This window comes from Myotis lucifugus, unplaced genomic scaffold (genome assembly GCF_000147115.1).
Source record: "Myotis lucifugus unplaced genomic scaffold, Myoluc2.0 scaffold_59, whole genome shotgun sequence".
Classification (NCBI taxonomy): Eukaryota; Metazoa; Chordata; class Mammalia; order Chiroptera; family Vespertilionidae; genus Myotis; species Myotis lucifugus.
Window position 1 is genome coordinate 4,824,800 of NW_005871107.1, and position 20,448 is coordinate 4,845,247.

A 20,448-nucleotide genomic window follows, 5' to 3' on the forward strand; every position below is an offset into this window, starting at 1 on the left:
CCTCTTTATCCATTGTCTATCAGTGAGCATGGCAACTTCCAGATCTTGGCTATTGTAAATAATGCAAAAAATAGAGTCTTGGTGAAACTACTACTGTTGCCTCAGTCAGTGTTGCTCTGTCTTATCCTTTCCTATTTCCCAACCTACATATACTCTCTGTGTTGGTCAGGGCGGCTTTCTGGCATTCAAATCGACTTTGAAGTTGGTTTAAGTAAAAAAATTTGTGTCTGTAGTTAAAATCATGATAAATGTAGCTGTGGTTGAAATTCTCACTAGCTTTAACATAAAATGAAACTCAACTACTATGTTTTTCAGGTAATATCCAGGGGACAGTTGATGGCTGTGGGCAAGCAAAATTCAACAACCTTCTCTTTAATACCAGAAAATTCTTGGGCTCCAAAAGCCCGTGTCATGGTGTATTATATTGAAGATGATGGGGAAATTATAAATGATGTTCTAAAAATTCATATTCAGGTTGATTTTGAAAATAAGGTAAGGTTTCAGGTAATGATGTTTAAAAGAAAACTTTACATTTGTGAAGTCTGAGAAATGTGATAGTTCTTTGGAAAAGTATCACTAAACCAAACTGGTTAGAAATTTATATTCATTTCTAGAACTATGCTTAAATCTCTTCATATTTAGTTACTACATGTGTAGTACTGCTGTTTTCTCTCCAGTACTGGCTGGGAGCTGAGTTGTGAGGGATGGAGGAAGGGAAGAGGAAAGATAGAGAGTGAAGGGTAATTTAGATTTATGTCACTGTGAGACGTTCCATCACTTGCAAACACTGTGGCAGTAAAGTTTTTTACTTTTTAAAATTCCTTTTCCTAGAGAAGGCTTATGTATGGTTTCAGAATGATCTCTGAGCCAAGGCAACTGTGGCATTTTTGCTAGATTTTGAAGTGTTGCTCTGTTATTGGTAAGTAATGCTTTAACCAGTGAAATCAATCCAGTTTTCTCCCCTTTCTTAGGTAAACCTATTTTGGAGTAAACCTCATGCTGAGCCATCTGAGAACGTCTCTCTGAGGGTCGCTGTGACACAGCCCCACTCGCTAGTGGGGATTTTAGCTGTTGACAAAAGTGTGTACCTGATGAACGCCTCAAATGATATTACCATGGAAAATGTGAGTTTAGCTGTGTCTCATTCCAAAAATACACGTGAAAGAGAAACTATTGCAGGACTTCAGATATCTAAAAGAAATTTCATTAGTTCCTCTTCAGGTGAAGTTAATACCCAGGAAAGCTTCCAAATAAACTAGGATCTGCATTTCAGTCTTTATGTTAGGAAGAGACTTATGTGTTTCATTGTTGTTGCTGTCTTACACGAGAAATGCCACCTGCAGTTTTCCCTCATTTTCATACTATATTTTAATTTAAGACTCTCGAGGCAGTACTGGGAAATTGACTTGCCCAATTCTGGGTGACATCGGACCAGAGAGCTTTTGATAGTTTTGAAATACCTCCTATTTGGCTACACATATGGCTAGAAACAATTACAGTCCACATTGAGTCAGAAATGTGCAGTGTATTGAGGGAGTGAAATCATGTGAAACTTCAGAAAATTTACAAAGCAAGAAGTATGTGAATGTCTAGTGTTACACAAACGAATCCCCTATTTATTAGTCCTTTCAGTTTTATTTGTAAGTTCTTGATTTATCCTTGTGTACCAGTGCCAGTTGAAATCTAGATTGTATAACTTAGGCCTGTTAATTGATTATGTACAGTGATTAACAATGGCAGGAAGAAAGATATATATGCTTATACTAATTTGGTCATCTTATTGTAAAATTAATACTCTTGAGGAAAATTATACTTTTTTTCGGCCTATACAGCTAATTTTTTTCAATCCTTTAAAAAACAAACACAACTCATTTATAGCCCATTGGTCATATTATTCTCTTGCCTTTTCTAAAATTTGCATTATTCTAAAAAGTATATAGCATCTTGCAATTGATTTAACTGAATATAGAATAGCTATCATTTTATAACTTTATAAATATCTTAAATATTTTTATTTTTTCATCCCTATATGTGCGCGGGTGTGCGCGCATGCGCACACACACGCGAACACACATACTTTTATCTGGTGCTCATGCTCTCTGTGTTTCTCTGTCTCTATCGCTGTCTATCTCTCTTTATATTTACATTAAATATTGCCATAACTAAAATTGCTACTTCAGCTTTCTTTAGGCTTATACCTGCCTGGTGTGTTTTCCCATCATTTAACTAATTAATTAATTAATTATTTTTTAAATGTATTTTTATTGATTTCAGAGAGGAAGGGAGAGGGAGAAAGAGATAGAAACATCAATGATAAGAAAGAATCATTGATCAGCTGCCTCCTGCTCGCTCCGTATTGGGGATCGAGTCCACAACCCAGGCATGTGCCCTTGAATAGAATCAGTCCACAGGCCGACGCTCTATCCACTGAGCCAAACCAGCTGGGGCCCTATCATTTTATTTTAAACCTTTTGTGAGTTTTGGTTTTAAGTATATTGTACAGCTAGCACTTAACTATAATTTGCACTTGTTTTTTTTTTTAATATAATCTGATAGTCAATATCTTTTAACTAGAGGCCTGGTGCATGAATTCGTGCATGGGTGGGGTCCCTCGGGGTAGCCTGCGAGGATTGGAATGAAACCTGCAGTCCAATGCTGCCTGCAGCTCCTACCTGCCATTCCTACTTATCCCGGCCCCACTGCGCCTGCCCTGGGCTTGTGCCTAATCAGTCCTGATTGGGAGAGACTCGTGTTGCCACAGCAGTGCTCGCCAGCAAGTGGCCTGCGGGATTGGGCCAAAACTAGCTCTCCGACATACCCTGAGGGGTCCCGGATTATAAGAGGGTGCAGGCCAGGCTGAGGGACCCCACCAGTGCATGACTGGGGCCGGGGAGGGACTACAGGAGGGCTCTAGAGTGTGTTTGGCCCCATCTTGCCCAGTCCCGATTGGGGCCGTCGGGAGAGGGATACGGGAGGTTGGCCAGCTGGAGAGGGATTGTGGAAAGGACCGTAGGAGGGCTCCAGGGCATGTCTGGCCCATCTCGCTTAGTCCTGATCAGCCAGATCCCAGCAGCAAGCTAACCTACTGGTCGGAGCGTCTGCCCCCTCGTGGTCAGTGCACATCATAGCGACTGTTCGACCAGTTGACTGTCTACCCCCTGGTGGACAGTGCATGTCATAACGAGCGGATGAGCGGCCTTAGCATATCGTTAGCATATTACACTTTGATGGTTGAACAGTTGACCGGTCACTGGATGACTGGACACTTAGCATATTAGGCTTTTATTATATAGGATAAGCTTATTTAACCCACTTACACATATGGTAATTCTTGTTTTAATTAGAAAATTTCTGCTTTTTTATTTTATTTTATTTGTATATTTAATTTTTAAAAATAATTCTTTATTGTTGAAAGTATTACATATTTCTCCTCCCCCCATTTTCCTCCAGCCTGTCCCCTCCCCTCTTCCCCTACCTTAGGATCTCAGTGCCCTATTGTCTGTGTCCATGGGCCATGCATATATGCATACAAGGTCCTTGGTTGATTACCTTCCTCCCACCCACCCTCTCCCCTCATTTGCAACTATAGTTATTATTTTATATTTTAAAATTTATACTACTCTTTTTTGTTTCTGTTTTCTTCTTTTTATGGGATAGATCAAATTTTGTTCTGCTGATTTTGCAAGTTATACATTCTATTTTTATTCCTATGACAGATGCCCTTAACTCACGAACTATACTCATATTAATATCCATACTGATTTCTTAAGATTATCAACATTTGTGTCTTCATCTAACAAGACAATCATTTTAGTGCACTCTAATAATATTCTTGTACATTCTTTTTGTCTCTCATTAGATTTTAACTTCCCCACTTCTGCCCAGATCATGTTGGTATTGTATATAATTTTAGTTCTGTGTTATTATTGATTGCTTTTTAAATTTTTCCCTACATTTTTTAGTTCTGGAAACTGACACCAATTATTTCTTCATATGTTTACTCTTCTCCATTTTAATTTTTCTCTTTTCTGGGACTCTCATTATTTAGAGATTGCCATTTCTATTCCTTCGCATCTCTTAGCTTTTTGTTTTTACGTTTTTCATCTCTTTGTCTTTTCTGTATTTCTTTGGGAGAATTCCTCATTTGACTTTTCAGCTCTCTGATCATTCATCAGCTGTATCCTACTTTGATCTCTTACATTGGGTTTGTTATGTCAACTGTTACATTTTTAATATCTATTATTTTCCTTTGGTTATCTTTTGTTCTTGTTTTTTTATTGATAATATTTTCCCTGTCTCATTATTATTTACTGGGTTTATTTTAAATCTTGAGCTGGCTTTTCCAGTGTTCTGCTTCATGTGCTGTGTTGTCAAGTTGGATGTCTTTTATAGAAGTTATACTCTTTGAATGGCTAGTTGATTTGGCAACTACTCTGATAAGTCTGTTGAGGAGTAGTAAGTGTAAGAGATCCTTCAGGAATAATTTTTAGACACCATCCTTTCCTTCATTAGCCTTTGCTGTAGCTTGGCAGTGTCTTTTTATTGAGTCAGTGAGGAAAGAGGGATATCTATATGAGTTAGATGCTGTTTCCTAGGGAATTGCATCAGTTCACGCCTGTGTGTCAGCAGAAGGTGATCTTGCATGCCTTTATGTTCTGTGGCACTGAAACCTTTTTCTCTCCATTATGTCTGGCTCTGTCTCCAATGTCTGTATTGGGCTAATAACTCTATTTTCCAGCTTGTTGAGGTAATATGACATTTTGTTTTCTCATTTGGTTTTTGTCTTCTTGGTGCCTAGTCTAGCACCCTGTTTGTTTACCATGGATGCGATAGTGGTTGTTGTTAGCATAGCAGAAACATTGGTTATGGGTGTTTAACTTTAAACTTGGTTTGGTTTTTTGAACTTCTACTTATAATCTTTTATGATTTTTATTCCTGCCTTTGTGTTAATTTTTCTGGTTAATGCTAATGTAAGCAAGGGAGATGTATCAAAATAGTTACTAAAAGGGTATATAATATTTTAACTCTTTTATTGTAGTAATATATATATATATATATATATATATATATATATATATATATAATAAAAGTACAATTTTTAAAAGTACAATTCATTCATTCATTTACATTCATAATGCTGTACAACTACCACCAGTATTTTTCCAAAACATTTCATCACTCCAAACAGAGACTCTGTAACCACTGAGGAATAATTCCCCATTCCTCCCTTCCTCCAGCCCTTGGAAACCTCTAATTACTTCCGTCTTTATGAATTTGCCTATTTCAGTTATTTCATATAAGTGGCATCTATATATATAAAAGGCCAATATGCTAAGTGTCCCTCCACCCATTGAGTGGTCACTATGACACGCACTGACAACTACGGGGCAGACACTCAATGCAGGAGCTGCAGTGACGGGCACTCGCCATTTATAGAGAAATGGCAGCATGGACTTGGCGCCAACAAAGCAACACTCAGCTTCCCCCAAATGGGACACAGGCCCCACCACCACCCTGGAGCAACAGCCCACCAAATCGCAGCTGACACTGCCATGGCGTGAAATGTGGCCCACAGCCCAGCCCAGCCTGGAAACGGTGTCTGTGGGTGCTGGGTAATGAAGTCACATAGCAATGCCCAGCCTCCTCTCCCTAGCGACAGGCCATTTAACAATAAACGGCACCGTGGACCTGGCACCCACAAAGCAACACTTGGCTTCCCCCAAGTGGAACACAGGCCCCGCCACCACCCCAGAACGACCCACCAAATTGCAGCTTAAGCTGCTGAGACCCTATGGTGCAAAATGCACCCCACAGCCCAGCCAATCCTGAAACGGTGGCTGTGGGCGCCGAGCAATGATGTCACATAACAATACCCGGCTTCCTCTCCCTAGTGACTAGCCTCCTTGGAGTTTCTTCAGCCCAGAAACAAGACTTGCTTTATAGCCAGGTGCAAACATTTTACACTGTAACCAAATGTCTGTGAAGCATTTTCCCGTGCCTCATCTCATTTAATCCTCACAGAAGTCCTGGAGTAGGGATAGGAGACTCGGGGGAATCCTATTTTCTTTTCATTAGCCAGAGAATGGAGATTTAGAAAGTTTAGAAACTTGACCCAACTGAAAAGAAGTAAGAAATAGTGGACCTTGAAAATGACTTCAGAAACACCGGAGATTGCTGCCTCGCACAACCACTTCAAAAATACAACTAAAAGACGGAATGGACATCATCCAGAACCACAGGAAGGCTGGCTGAGTGGAAATTCTACAACTAGAAGGAAAGAGAAAAGCATACCGAGACCCAGAGGAGGTGCGGTGCGGAAGTAAAATACAGAGGTACAGAAGCACATGAGAGGGCTGGTGGCTGAGGACATGGTTGTCTTTTTCAATCAGGAGGGAGTCTCAAGCTCTGAGCTCCAGTTCCGGGCGAGTCTCTGGGGACCCAGACTCATATGGGAAAAACTGGACTGTCTGGCATTGGTTGGAACTCGAGGGCAGCTTTCTCTCGGGGGTGCTTGCAGTGATTGCCGGGACACTGAGAAGCAGGGCCTCTGAGGGCGGGACTGAGAGCAGCCATAACTGCTCACTCCGCCCTGTTGATCCTCTGGGACCCCCGCCCCATCCAAGCCCTGCACGGAGGCTTTTGCATATGAAAGGCCTGGCCCTTTGCAATCTGATAATTACCTAACAAACTGCAGCTGGCCCAAGGCCCCAGGGCAACTTGCATTGCATCACAGCTGGCTCCTGCTGGATAGCCTCAGGCAGAGGCTAGATTAGCACCTCCTTAGAGATCCAGGAGCCAATGTGCCCGGTGGTCAGAGTGGGACCATCCAGATTGCAGCTCCTCCGATCCCTAAAGGACACACTCAGGGGGCAGACTCAGTGAGCACCAAAGCCCCATTGAAGCAAGACTTGCCCCAGAGGGGTGTCTCCAGCACAGAAGTTCTACTGCAGACACAGCTGATTCTCACAGCCAATTGGCCTGGAGGTCAATCCCTCCCAGTGTTACCTACAACAATCAAGGCTTAACTACAACAAGACTGTGCACAAAGCCCACAAGGGGGTGCACCAAGAGTGTCTACCTCAGGTAGTTGGGGAGGCTGAGCCACTGGGCCCTACAGGACACCTAGCACAGAAAGCCACTCTACTGACACAGCTAAGCATAAAAAAATGCGGAGACAAAGAAACAGGACACAAATGACAGAAATGGAGGAAAGCAAACTACTGGATATAGAGTTCAAAACCACACTTTTAAGGTTTTTCAAGAATTTTCTAGAAACCGCCCATAAACTTAATGAGACCCTCAAGAAATCTAGTGAGACCCTCGAGGTTGTGATAAGGACCAACTAGAACTTAAGCATACACTGTCTGAAATAAAGAATATTATACAAACTCCCAACAGCAGACTAGAGGATCGCAAGAATCAAGTCAAAGATTTGAAATATGAAGAAGCAAAAAACACCCAACCGGAAAAGCAAAATGAAAAAAGAATCAAAAAATACGAAGATAGTGTAAGGAGCCTCTGGGACAGCTTCAAGCATACCAACATCCAAATTATAGGGGTGCCAGAAGAGAGAGAGCAAGATATTGAAAACCTATTTAAAGAAATAATGACAGAAAACTTCCCCTACCTGGTGAAAGAAATAGACTTACAAGTCCAGGAAGCACAGAGAACCCCAAACAAAAGGAATCCAGAGAGGACCACACCAAGACACATCATAATTAAAATGCCAAGAGCAAAAGACAAAGAGAGAATCTTAAAAGCAGCAAGAGAAAGACAGTCAGTTACCTACAAGGGAGTACCCATATGACTGTCAGCAGATTTCTCAACAGAAACCTTGCAGGCCAGAATGGAGTGGCAAGAAATATTCAAAGTGATGAATACCAAGAACCTACAACCAAGGTTACTTTATCCAGCAAAGCTATCATTCAGAATTGAAGGTCAAATAAAGAACTTCACAGATAAGAAAAAGCTAAAGGAGTTCATCACCACTAAACCAGTATTATATGAAATGCTGAAAGGTATCCTTTAAGAAGAGGAAGAAGAAGAAAAAGGTAAAGATACAAATTATGAACAACAAATACACATCTATCAACAAGTGAATCTAAAAATCAAGTGAATAAATAATCTGATGAACAGAATAAACTGGTGATTATAATAGAATCAGGGGCATAGAAAGGGAGTGGACTGACTAGTCTTGGGGGGGAAAGGGGTGTGGGGGATGCGGGAAGAGACTGAACAAAAATCATGCACCTATGGATGAGGACAGTGGTGGGGGGCGGTGAGGGCGGAGGGTGGGATGGGAAACAGGTGTAGGGGAGCTATGGGGGGAAAAAGAGGAACAACTGTAATAATCTGAACAATAAAGATTTAATTTAAAAAAAAGAATAATAAGGGAGCCCTAACTGGTTTGGCTCAGCGGATAGAGCGTCGACCTGCAGACTCAAGGGTCCCAGGTTCAATTCCAGTCAAGGGCATGTACCTTGGTTGTAGGCACATACCCAGTGGGGAGTGTGCAGGAGGCAGCTGATTGATGTTTCTCTCTCATCGATGTTTCTAATTCTCTATCCCTATCCCTTCCTCTCTGTAAAAAAATCAATAAAATATGTATTAAAAAAAAGAATAATAGGGAGGAGGAGAACCAAGATGGTGGCATAGGTAAACACCTGTACTTGCTGCCTCCCACAACCTTATCAAAACTATAACTAAAAGACAAAACAGATATCATCCAGAACCACGGGAAGGCTGGCTGAGAGGAAATCCGACAACTAGAGGGAAAGAGAAAAGTGCATCTAGACTGGTAGGAGGTGCAGAGGTGTGGAAGAGTGGAGGTACTGAGGTGCGCAAAACGGGCTGGCAACTGGGTATGCTGTGATCTTTTTCAATCGGGAGGGAGATACAAACTCCCGACTGCTCTGAAATCCAGTTCCGGGTGAGACTCTGGGGACCCAGACTCATACGGGGAGAAACTGGACTGTCTGGCATCGGGCCGGAATGTGAGGGTAGCTTTCTCTCAGAGGTGCTTGCAGCGATCATTGTTCCTACATGGGCCCACAGGACACAGAGACCCAAGGACCTATTGGGGCAGGGCTGACAGGCAACCATTGCTGTTTGCACGGATCCGTGATTCCCTGAGATCACTCCCCACCCAATTTACAACCCCACCCAAGCTGTGCACAGAGGCTTTTGCATATGAATGGCCTGGCCTTTTGCAACCTAACCTAACAAACTGCAGCTGGGTCAAACCCCAGAGCTTTCAAAAGAAGGCCTAAGGCTGGTCAGCAGACTGCATTGCTTCACAGCTGTGCCTCATCTGGGCACCCCCAAACCTCCAAAAAAGAGGAGGAATCTGAAGATCTTTCTGTAGCTCCTGCTGGGTGGCCTCAGGCAGTGGTTGACTTTGCACCTCCTTGGAGATCCAAGAGGTGGTCAAAGTGAGACCACACCAGATTACAACTCTTCAGATCCATATGAGACACACTCAGGGGGCAGACTGAGCACCAAAGCCCCACTGAAGCAAGTCCTGCCCCATAAGGGTGTTTCCAGCACAGCAGTTCTCCCATTGCAGACACAATTGGTCCTCACAACCAATTGGTCTGGAGGTCAATTTCTCCCAGTGATACCAACAGCAATCAAGGCTTAACTACAACAAGACACACAGCCAACACAGGGGTGCACCAACAGCGTCCACCTCAAGTGACTGGGGAGGCTGAGCCACTGGGCCCTATAGGACACCTAGCACACAAAGCCATTCTATCAACACAGGGAAGCAGCGAAAATGCGGAGACAAACAGGTCACAAATGACAGAAATGGAGGAAAGCAAACTACTGGATATAGAGTTCAAAACCACGGTTATAAGGTTACTCAAGAATCTACTAGAAAGCTCCAAGAAATTTAGTGAGACCCTCAAGGATATGAAAAGGACCAATTAGAAATTAAGCAAACACTGACTGAAATAAAGAATATTATACAGAGATCCAACAGCAGACTAGAGGATCCCAAGAACCAAGTCAAAGATTTGAAATATGAAGAAGCAATAAACATGCAACCGGAAAAGCAAAAGGAAAAAAGAATACAAAAATATGAAGATAGTGCAAGGAGCCTGTGGGACAACTTCAAGCGTACCAACATCCGAATTATAGGGGTGCCAGGAGAGAGAGCGCAAGATATTGAAAACCTATTTAAAGAAATAATGACAGAAAACTTCCCCTACCTGGTGAAAGAAATAGACTTACAAGTCTAGGAAGCGCATAGAACCCCAAACAAAAGGAATCCAAAGAGGACCACACCAAGACACATCATAATTAAAATGCCAAGGGCAAAAGACAAAGAGAATATTAAAAGCAGCAAGAGAAAAACAGTTAGTTACCTACAAGGGAGTACCCATACGACTGTCAGCTGATTTCTCAACAGAAACTATGCAGGCCAGAGGGAGTGGCAAGAAATATTCAAAGTGATAAATAGCAAGAACCTACAACCAAGATTACTTTACCCAGCAAAGCTATCATTTAGAATTGAAGGTCAGATAAAGAGCTTCACAGATAAGAAAAAGCTAAAGGAGTTCATCACCACCAAACAACTATTATATGAAATGCTGAAAGGTATCCTTTAAGAAGAGGAAGAAGAAGAAGAAAGTAAAAATAAAAACTATGAACAACAAACACATATCTATCAACAAATGAATCTAAAAATCAAGTGAATAAAAAATATAATGAACAGAATAAACTGGTGAATATAATAGAATCAGAGGCATAGAAAGGGAGTGGACTGGACTTTTTTGGGGGAAAAGGGGATGTGGGGGGTGCGGGAAGAGACTGGACAAAAATCGAACGCCTATGGACGAGGACAATGTGTGGGGTGAGGGCATGGGGTGGGGTGGGAACCGGGTGGAGGGGAGCTATGGGGAGAAAAAAGAGGAACAATTGTAATAGTCTGAACAATAAAGACTTATTTAAAAAAAAAAAGAAGATGACTTCAGGTTTTCTCACTGTGCAGAATATAGTCAAACATTGCTACAGTTAAATATTTTACACTTTGTTCTCCATGCATGATCTACAATAATAATCTGCTTCATGTTGATATTGACTGCTGTGTTGCTGGCAATTACCTGAAAGAGATGTTGGGGTGCTTCACTGGGTTGGAAAAAGTTTAGCTAAATCAGAAAGCAGGTCTAAGCAAGTTTATTATGTATGTATGTATGTATGTATATATATATATATATGGCTAAGTTGACTTGCACATGCGAGGTCTTGCTGGCTCCAATCGCATGCATGTGTTTTGATCTGTCATTGTCAATCGTGAATTTGGTTGACATGTCTATTATTGAGAAAGGGCGAATAGCGATATTAAAATATTTCTTCTAATTAATTTCCTTTCAATGTGCACAACTTCGTGCACCGGGCCACTTAGTCATTTAATATTTGTCCTTTTCAGTCTACCTTATTTCACTTAACATAATGTCTTCAAGGTTCCTCCATATTGTAGCTTGTATCAAAACTATGTTTTGTCGGCTGAATAATACTCTGTTGTATGCATATACCACATCTTGTTCATGTATTCTTCTGTTGATGGATGCTTAGGTTGTTTGTACCTTTTGGCTATTGTAACTAAATGCTGCAATGAACACTGGCATACAAGGATCTCTTTGAATCTCTGTTTTCAGTTCTTTTGCGTATATACATAGGAGTGTAATTGCCAGGCCATAGTCTAATTCTGTGTTTAACTATTTTAGAAACTGCCAATTTTACTCACTCTTGCTAGCAATGAATACTGCTCTTAAAAATTAACATTGCGAATGTGATACATGCAAATATCTCTGCAAAAACTATCTCATATATGTTGTAATTTGCATTGCTTTGATTATCAATGAAGTTGACTATGTTTTCTGCTTATTAATAATTTGTATTTCATCATTTGTGAATTTTCTCTTTGTATTATTTTTAAAAAATTTAACTGATATTTTGCAGAAGTTAGTTTAACCATTGAATTTAGCTTATCTCTGCCAAACATATTGGTCATTTTAATGCTGACCTCTATGTGTTGGTCTTGTCAACCAGTAGACATTTCAATTCCTCTTGGGCAAAACTCAAGTCCATAATTCTTAGGAACTCTTGATTGCTAAACAGAATAAAAACAAATTTAAATAAGAAATGTAATTTTGACTGAATGAATCATGAGCAAGACATCTACATACTCATTATTTCTCCATTTGTGTCATTTTCAAATTTGATAAGTATGTGGGCTGTGTCTAATCTAAATTACTAGTATATTTAAGAAATATTGCCCAGCACAGAACATGTTGGTATGAATTGATCCATTCCATATATTTTATCTTCTCCTTAGGTGGTCCAAGAGTTGGGACTTTATAACATGGGATATTATTTAGGCGTGTTCGTGAATTCTTTTGCAGTCTTTCAGGTATGTTTATTTGAAAAGAGATTAATATTTTTACTCTTGCAACCACTTTTAGAAGTAATGATTTGAATTTATGAAGTGTTAATCTTTTATTAAATGCATTGATGAAGTGCAGAGTGTTATATAAGTGTAAGTTGAAGTGGAAAGACAGTTATCCTTCCAGTTTTAAAAGCAAATGGAAAAATTCACTTAGAGAAATTAAAGGAATTGTCATTAAACAAATACTTTTTTCCTTCGTATCACTTTCCTTGACTTGTTGTGTGTGTGTGTGTGTGTGTGTGTATGTGTGTTTGTGTGTGTGTGTTTGTGTATCTGTCTGTATATGAGAGAGAGAGAAGGAGAGAGAGGAGAGAATGAGAATGTATACACATGTACATATCTAAACACTCAAAAATGAGCAAGAGTGAAAAAAATGACTTTGACATTCTGCATAAAAAATGAGCAAAAATGAGGGAGAGTGCTGTGACAATTTAGTAGCATTAATCTTTAAGAGAAAATTTTAATTATTCTTTCTAGGAATGTGGCCTCTGGGTATTGACGGATGCCAGCCTTATGAAGGATGACATTGATGGTGTTTGTAAGTAAAACCTGGTAAAGTGATTTTCAAGTATTTAAGTCTTTCATCTCAGCTATTTAACATTATTTATATTGAACATGGATATTGTGATATTTATTTTCTGTCTCTTATCCTAAAATGTTTGGAGTTTAATGTATTTAGGAGTACATCTGGACATGACATGGAATGTTCAACTGGGATTCTCTGAAATTAATGCTTTCCATTTGCTCTCTGTAATTCTTTCAGGTGATGACATTTTTGGACATATTGGAAGATCCTGTGCTTCCAATTTGTATTGCAAACTGTGATGTTATTTTGGAATTAGATAAAAGGAGCAATATGTTTTTGAAACATTTTTGTTCTCTAGCTTTTTGATGTCCACCTAGAATGTTCACCACCTATAATAATAAAAGCATAATATGCTAATTAGACCGGATGTCCTTCCAGACATCCTTCCAGATAAAGCCAGGGTTGTGAGGGAAGCCTGGGTCCTGGGTGCCTGCCGGCAGCTAGAGGGAAGCCCAAGTCCTGGGTGCCAGAGGGAAGCCAGTGCCAGCAGCCGGGAGAAGGAAGACCTACTCTTGCACGAATTTTGTGCATTGAGCCTCTAGTAAAGTATATGGTGTGCACACACAAACACGCACGCGCACACACACACACACACACGTAAGCATGTGTGCACACACACACACACAGTCATCATCATATCATTCTGAGTTCTTCCTGGTGGGGTCACATCTAGTTCCCTAGACTGCTACATACAGTTGGTCACTCAGCTAGTAATAAGTGTACTTTTAGGAAGAAATCATAAAATGTTTTGACTGAGGAAATGTATAAATGAGAATAAATAATTCTAGAACTTGTTCTGTTTTCTTTCAAGTTATACTAATATCATCTTGAAAGGCTTCAGAACTGTCACAGTTTCTATCCCTAAATTCCTGTTTCTGTCAGATGTTGAGTTTCTCCACACCAAGCTCTTTGGCATTCTTGCTACATACCTGAGCCTCTTTCCTGAAACTAAAAGGAAAATTTTATAGTGTTAAAGATTTTGGGAGTCATTATGACATTAAAGACATATGGAACGTTTAGCTCCCTTCATATAATTATTTATCCTGACAGCCTTCTAAGCAATCATATCTTTTTTCATTCACTCTTTGTCAGTCTCAGCTTTAACCCATCTTTGTTCATCTTATCAATTCCTGTTGCCCACTGTAATACTCACCTTTGTTAGTAATACTTCCTGTATCCTTTACCTTTTTCTGAGAATCTTCTGCTACCTTTTTATAGTAACAAAAGAAACCTGATACTCTTACTAGTGTATTGTATCGTGAGAAACCTTCTCAAATGAGCATTTATTTATCTTTCTCTCCTTGGGATCAGGATCAGTAGGTACACAAGGTATTTTTCAGCTATCTTTTCTTAGTTACTTTAAGACCCACTGTTCAACAATCTTCACTTAAGAGCTCCTTGTTATTTGAAGCTCATAAAGTTTTAATTATAACTCCTTTAATCAAAATTCAGGTCAACAACTTTTCCATTCCCTTTTTCTACCTCGATGCTCTCAAAAAAGATTCAAAGTCTTACTCCTGTTGTCATCCTGGGAGATTTGAATGTCCATGTGGTCAATCCATCTAATGTGTGCTGTCCTGTGATCACCATTGTGGAAATAATAGTCACCCAAGGTCATATTATCACCTGAACACGGCTCTACTCCTAACATTTCAAATGCCTATCCTTCTGCCTTGTATATTCCCTCAATCCCCTCAAAATCTATTAAATGTCCTAGTTGGTCTTCTTGTTATTCTGAGTTATTGGCTCCTCTGCCTCTGTTTTCCTCCCATTGCTGACCTGGACTACCAGTACATGGTGACTCAATTTGGTTGAATACTTCCCCAGACCCTTCCATGACATCATCCTCCTTAAAGTCAACTTTGGAACAACTCAACTGTTTGTCTTACCCCTCTGTTTATGCACCCCTCTGATGCCCCACAAATACCTTAAATCCAATATATCACAAACCAAATTTATGATTGGTCTCTTCTTACAACCTCACTGTTCCTTAATAGGTTTTGATTGATTCCTTGAATTGATATGATTTCATATCTCTATTAATGAAATCGTTATTTACTCAGATGTCCAAATAAAAACCTCAGAACTCACCCTCTCTTCCCGTCAGACATGGACCAGCATAGTGGTTAAGAAAGGAATTTTCCACCACATACTTCTGGCTTTGAATTCTGACCTTATGACCGAGAAAATCAATTAAGTTCTCTAAGCCTCAGTTTTCTCCCTGAAGTATGGGACTAATAATATTACTTCTATTAAAGGGTTGTTGTGAGGTTAAATTCAAAAGCATATAAATGTTTAACGCTTGTTTGACACTTCTAAGTCTGCAATTACCTATTTTATTATCCCTCAAATACAGTTTGCTCATTCATTATTCAAAAGATAGTGATGATATTAATTGCATGCTTAGCATGTGCAAGGCAACGGAGCTTCCAACTTGGTCTAGTGGGGCAAAGCAACACATAGGTAGAAGAGTGTGCTGATGGGGAAGTGCAGGGTGCCTTGGGCACACACAGAGCTCATCCAATCATGTGGTGCAAGAGATAGAACAGAATTATTGACATTATCTTCCCTCTCCTCTCTTTGGTTTCAGACTCCTAGCAGTGCCTCCTTGACCATTGCTGTAGCTTCCTAACTAACAGTTCTGCCCACCTCCATGTTCCCCCAGCTCTAAACCATGGCTTACACTGAGGGTAGAGTTAGCCTATAAAACATGGGTTAGAGCATGTTTCTAATTCATTTAAAACCTTCAATAGGTCATCATTGCTTAAAGCAGTGGTCGGCAAACTCATTAGTCAACAGAGCCAAATATCAACAGTACAACGATTGAAATTTCTTTTGAGAGCCAAATTTTTTAAACTTAAACTATATAGGTAAGTAAATTGTTATTAACTTAATTAGGATACTCTTAAGGCTTAGGAAGAGCCACACTCAAGGGGCCAAAGAGCCGCATGTGGCCTGCGAGCTGCAGTTTGCCGACTACTGGCTTAAAGGATTATGTGCAAACCCTTTAGCATGGGGTATTTGATATTTTAAAATATGGACCCAGCCATTCTTTTCCCCCCTCATTGTATGACACTTTTACCTAGTACTAATTGTCACATTCTGGACATGCCTTTGTGCTTAGTTTACTCCCCCTCCCCCCATGGGATACTCTTTCTTTGGAGACGGAAGGAAAATGGAACGTCCAAAACAATGTAAAATGGATTTTCCCCCATAGGCATACTTTTTTTCATGATCCAGATTCTGTGTAAAATCAACTATTCTTGTTTGCTACAGTCTTCTATTTGTCTACCTCCTCCATATAGTGGAGCTCATTACATTCATCTTTGTATCCTTGGTACCTATTATAGTATACTTTTTTTTAACATTTTATTTTGAAAGAATTTTGGACTTCTGGATGAGTTGTAAAAATAGAGATAGGTGATTTAGAGTCTGTATGGCAATATGGTTTTTAAAATAAGAATAAAGTTAGGGACATCTTATGGCCAGTGTAGGCAATGGTGATCAGCATTAGAGAGCTAAAAAGAGGAGAATAGCAAAAAAGGAGGTGGCTTTAAAAATGTGATTTAACTGAATCTTTAGCAACGGAACTGTAAGTAGTTTTTGGGGTATTGGCCATAGGGGCAGGAAAGGTTTTTTTTTTTATTTCTCTCTTGGCTGTAACTGGCCACTTGGTCTAGGGTAAGTCATTTAATTTCTCATATTGCTCATCTGCAAAATGAGAGGATTGGACAAGATAAACTCTAAAGTCCCATTCAGCTGAAAGGTGCTGTGATTCTGTGGATTGTTTATAATCATTGTCTAGAAGAGTGACAATTTTCCTAATAGTTGCCAATGTTTATTTTTAGATGACAGTCAATCACTTGATGTGGAGTACATGGAGGAAAATGATGGAAACTTTGGAGATTTCTATGACTTTTCTTCAGTTGAGAATCCACATGTCAGAAAACATTTTCCAGAGACTTGGATTTGGCTAGACACCAACACGGGGTAAAAAAGTTATTTGTCCATATATATTTTGTTTAGTGTTAGTTTTAAAGAAGTTTTGCCCTCTTTTTGTTGTGTAAGTACAAACATAGTGTGATTAAGAACTAAATAGACCAAGAGGTTTTTATGTCAAAGTGATGTTGATTGCATCTAAATATAGTATTTAGTAAAGCCACATGTGAATTGTGGCAGTCATCACTAATGAGGGGTGATTTTTAACTTCTTTGAAGTCTTTTGGTTCATTATAGAAAAATTGCTGAGTATATTTGTTGCCTTGGGATGGGGAGCACTCATGGTTACTCCCTCTACTTTGTGGCTCCTCATAATACATTCCCCTGAGCCACAGGAAAAGGGGTGTGGGTGGTGTAAGGAATTCACTTAGGTGACAAACCCTGTGCTACCTGTCTGATGACCGAGCAGGTAAATCATGAGATCTATATGTATTTTATAGTCTCCTATTTACGGAAACTTGAAATAAGACACAAGTCAAACCTAAAAAATACCCAACAAATAGTAGCATTGATTGGGATATAGAGAGAAACTTTTATGCAAATTGAAAGATGAAATTAAAGTTATTTGAAAAAATATATTTATTAATTATACAAAATTTATGAAAATAATGTTCATCCTTAAGATATAAACATTGTAGAAAGCTTTTATTTAAATATGGATCAGTATCTTATTATGGCCTATTCCTTATTGTTTTATGTGTAAGTCTTAAAAAATTTTAGATATGTAAATGTTTTAGAAAATTAATATTCTTCCAAAAATGGTTTTAGGTTATGTTGACTTATTTTGAAATGTATCAGTTCTTGGTTTTGTAATTTTTATATTTATCTTGACTTCAGTTCCGGGATTTACCAAGAATTTGAAGTTACTGTACCTGATTCTATCACTTCTTGGATAGCTACTGCTTTTGTGGTCTCTGAGGACTTGGGTTTTGGACTAACAACTACTCCAGCGGAGGTAGCATATTAAAGTGCTGCTTATAAATGTTACCATATCATGAAGTGAAGAAAGTGTCAACTCCTCAATAGATTAAAAAAAGATTGCTTTTGATTTTGATCACGGTTTAGAGATTCCTAGGTGTTTTTTTGTGTATGTCTGTGTTTCATCTGTTTTATATTTTAGAATGTGAGTTGTATTAAGCTATTAAATGTGCTGGGTCCATATTAAGATTTGGATAGAAAGTTTATTATTTACCAAATCCAACCACTTCCAAAGGTCAAAAGACAGAGAATATTTCTGTGTGTCCCTCTTTCAAGGACAAACAGAACTTCTCAAAATGTCCCCAAGCAGACATTCCTTCACATCTGGGTTTAATTGCATCACATGTCACTTCCTAAACCAGTCACTGGCAAGAGGAGTATAATAACTATCCTTGGTCATACCTGAAGCCCCTTTATATAACAGATATTTTGTTTTGTCTCTCTACCAATAAAAATGAAATTCATAGAATATATACAATACCTACATATTCAATTAAAAATCAATATGATACACTAAGTGAAATATTAAGCAGAAATAAAAGGATGGTAATGTATAATAAAATAATACATATTTCAGGATATATATGAGCAGGCATAGCTGCATTTGAAGACATCATAACATATTTAAATATTTACACCATGCACAGATATGCAGTTGACATACTTGTATTGTTTTAGTTGCCTGTGGTGATATAAATTCCTGAAATCATGAACAACTTTTAGTAACATTACAAACAAAGTCTCCTTTTGATTTCCAAAATAGTTGTATTCATGAGAAATTCAGTGTGTGTTGAAAAATGTTTTGGGTTTACATTATATTATGTTGGAATTACGTTGTAAGTTCCGGTTCTTATAAGCAGGTACTTTGTCTACCTGGATGCCTGAAAAGACATTCAAGACTCATGAGGGATAGGGGACAATTTTTCGTTGTCTGGGACTCCTGAGTCTTACAGGCCTTCACCTGCTAAGTGCCAATAGTTCCTTCAAACGTTGTGGCAACCTAAGACACTTCCACAGATGCCCAAATAAACCGCCAGAGAGAATTCGTGCAGCCAGTGGGAACGATTGGCTTAAAGGAATTGAGGTTTATCCTTAGAGGCAGGGGAAGGTTCAGTTTCTCCTGCAGGACTTGGCCAACAGTCTCAGAGTTGAGTCACCAACAAGGAAGTACAGGTGTCTGCATATGTAGGCTAAGAGCAGTAAGCAGACCATTATTTAGACTTTGCACATGAGTCTGAAATAGTCTTTGATTTGGTTGGTGGCTTTTAAAGCAGAATGGTGGAGTCAGTAGAACATAGTAGCAGACTTTGACGTCACACACACTGGGATCCAGTTCTGGCTCCTTCACTTACTGGCAATGTGATCTTATACTAGTTACAGGGGGGTCTCTGAACTTCCTATTTATCTCTGTAAAATATGAGGATAATACTGCCTCTTAAGGTTGTAATGATTAAATGAATTAATTTGGGTAAAGTACCTGGTTCCTAGTGGCCCTTAATAAAGTCTAGTGTTAACTAACATAAATATTCATTTGTGATGAGTTGCCATTTGCTGTATGTTGATAGGCAAGTGGACATTTCTATGTGAGGTTAAGCTTCATAGGTTTTGTGAGATTTGCTTTTAATTCAATAAAACGTGAAGCATTTTGATTTGAACAAAATATGTATTCATTGTGTTTTTTCCAGCTAGAAGTCTTTCAGCCATTTTTCATTTCTCCGAATCTTCCCAACTCTGTGATCAGAGGTGAAGAATTTGCTTTGGAAATAACCATATTCAATTATCTGAAAGTTGACACTGAGGTAATGTATGAGAGATTTTGTTCACCACTTATACTACAGGAAGAAATGGAGAAAACGTGCAGGGCCTGGTTTGGTTAGTGTTGAGGCTCTGGGTATCTAAGCCTTTTATACATTCTGGAGGAATGAGCAGAAACATCCTTGGGCAGCGATTTCTTCTGCTTATTAACGTCTAGGGATATTATTCACACGTATAAGCACTCTCTCTCTCCTCTGTCCTTTCCAGCACATTTTCCCCAGTGTAGCCACATAACTTCCCTATTGTCTCTGGGACAGGTCTTCCTCTTTCCTGCCGTCTGCAGTTTTTTCCTAGTCTGACTCACATCTAGAATGTGTTGCCGCTTGTCACTGCCATTCTTTGCCCAGTGTGGTTGGCAAGAATTTATTCCATTCAAGACCTGGCTTGAAACTAAGATGCCTTTCCTCACCATTCTGTTCCGTGTGTTGTCCTCACATTTAGACAGGGTGTCTGTTTCCAAGGCTTGGTGTTTTGAGCCATGTGCCTTGTGTCTCCTCAGCGAGTCAGTTCCCTGGAAGGCAGGATTAGGCTCACTGTTTGTGTTGTGTCCATAGGAATGTTAACCAAATGATTGGTTGTTTTTTCCCCCCAGAGTAAGTGGGGATTTGTAATTAACCTTA

General features: G+C 39.4%; 1 protein-coding gene across 3 annotated transcripts in view; it reads left to right on the top strand.

Moving 5' to 3' along the window:
• CD109 (CD109 molecule) overlaps positions 1-20,448 on the top strand; it is a 116,056-nt gene that overhangs the window by 64,156 nt on the left and 31,452 nt on the right. For all 3 annotated transcript variants that reach the window (XM_014456360.2, XM_023754282.1, XM_006089333.2), the window contains exons 14-20: positions 316-492; positions 972-1,124; positions 12,341-12,415; positions 12,929-12,989; positions 16,886-17,027; positions 17,873-17,990; positions 19,699-19,812. In XM_014456360.2, coding sequence (XP_014311846.1) covers positions 316-492; positions 972-1,124; positions 12,341-12,415; positions 12,929-12,989; positions 16,886-17,027; positions 17,873-17,990; positions 19,699-19,812 — 840 coding nt within the window. The remainder of the gene's footprint in view (positions 1-315; positions 493-971; positions 1,125-12,340; positions 12,416-12,928; positions 12,990-16,885; positions 17,028-17,872; positions 17,991-19,698; positions 19,813-20,448) is intronic.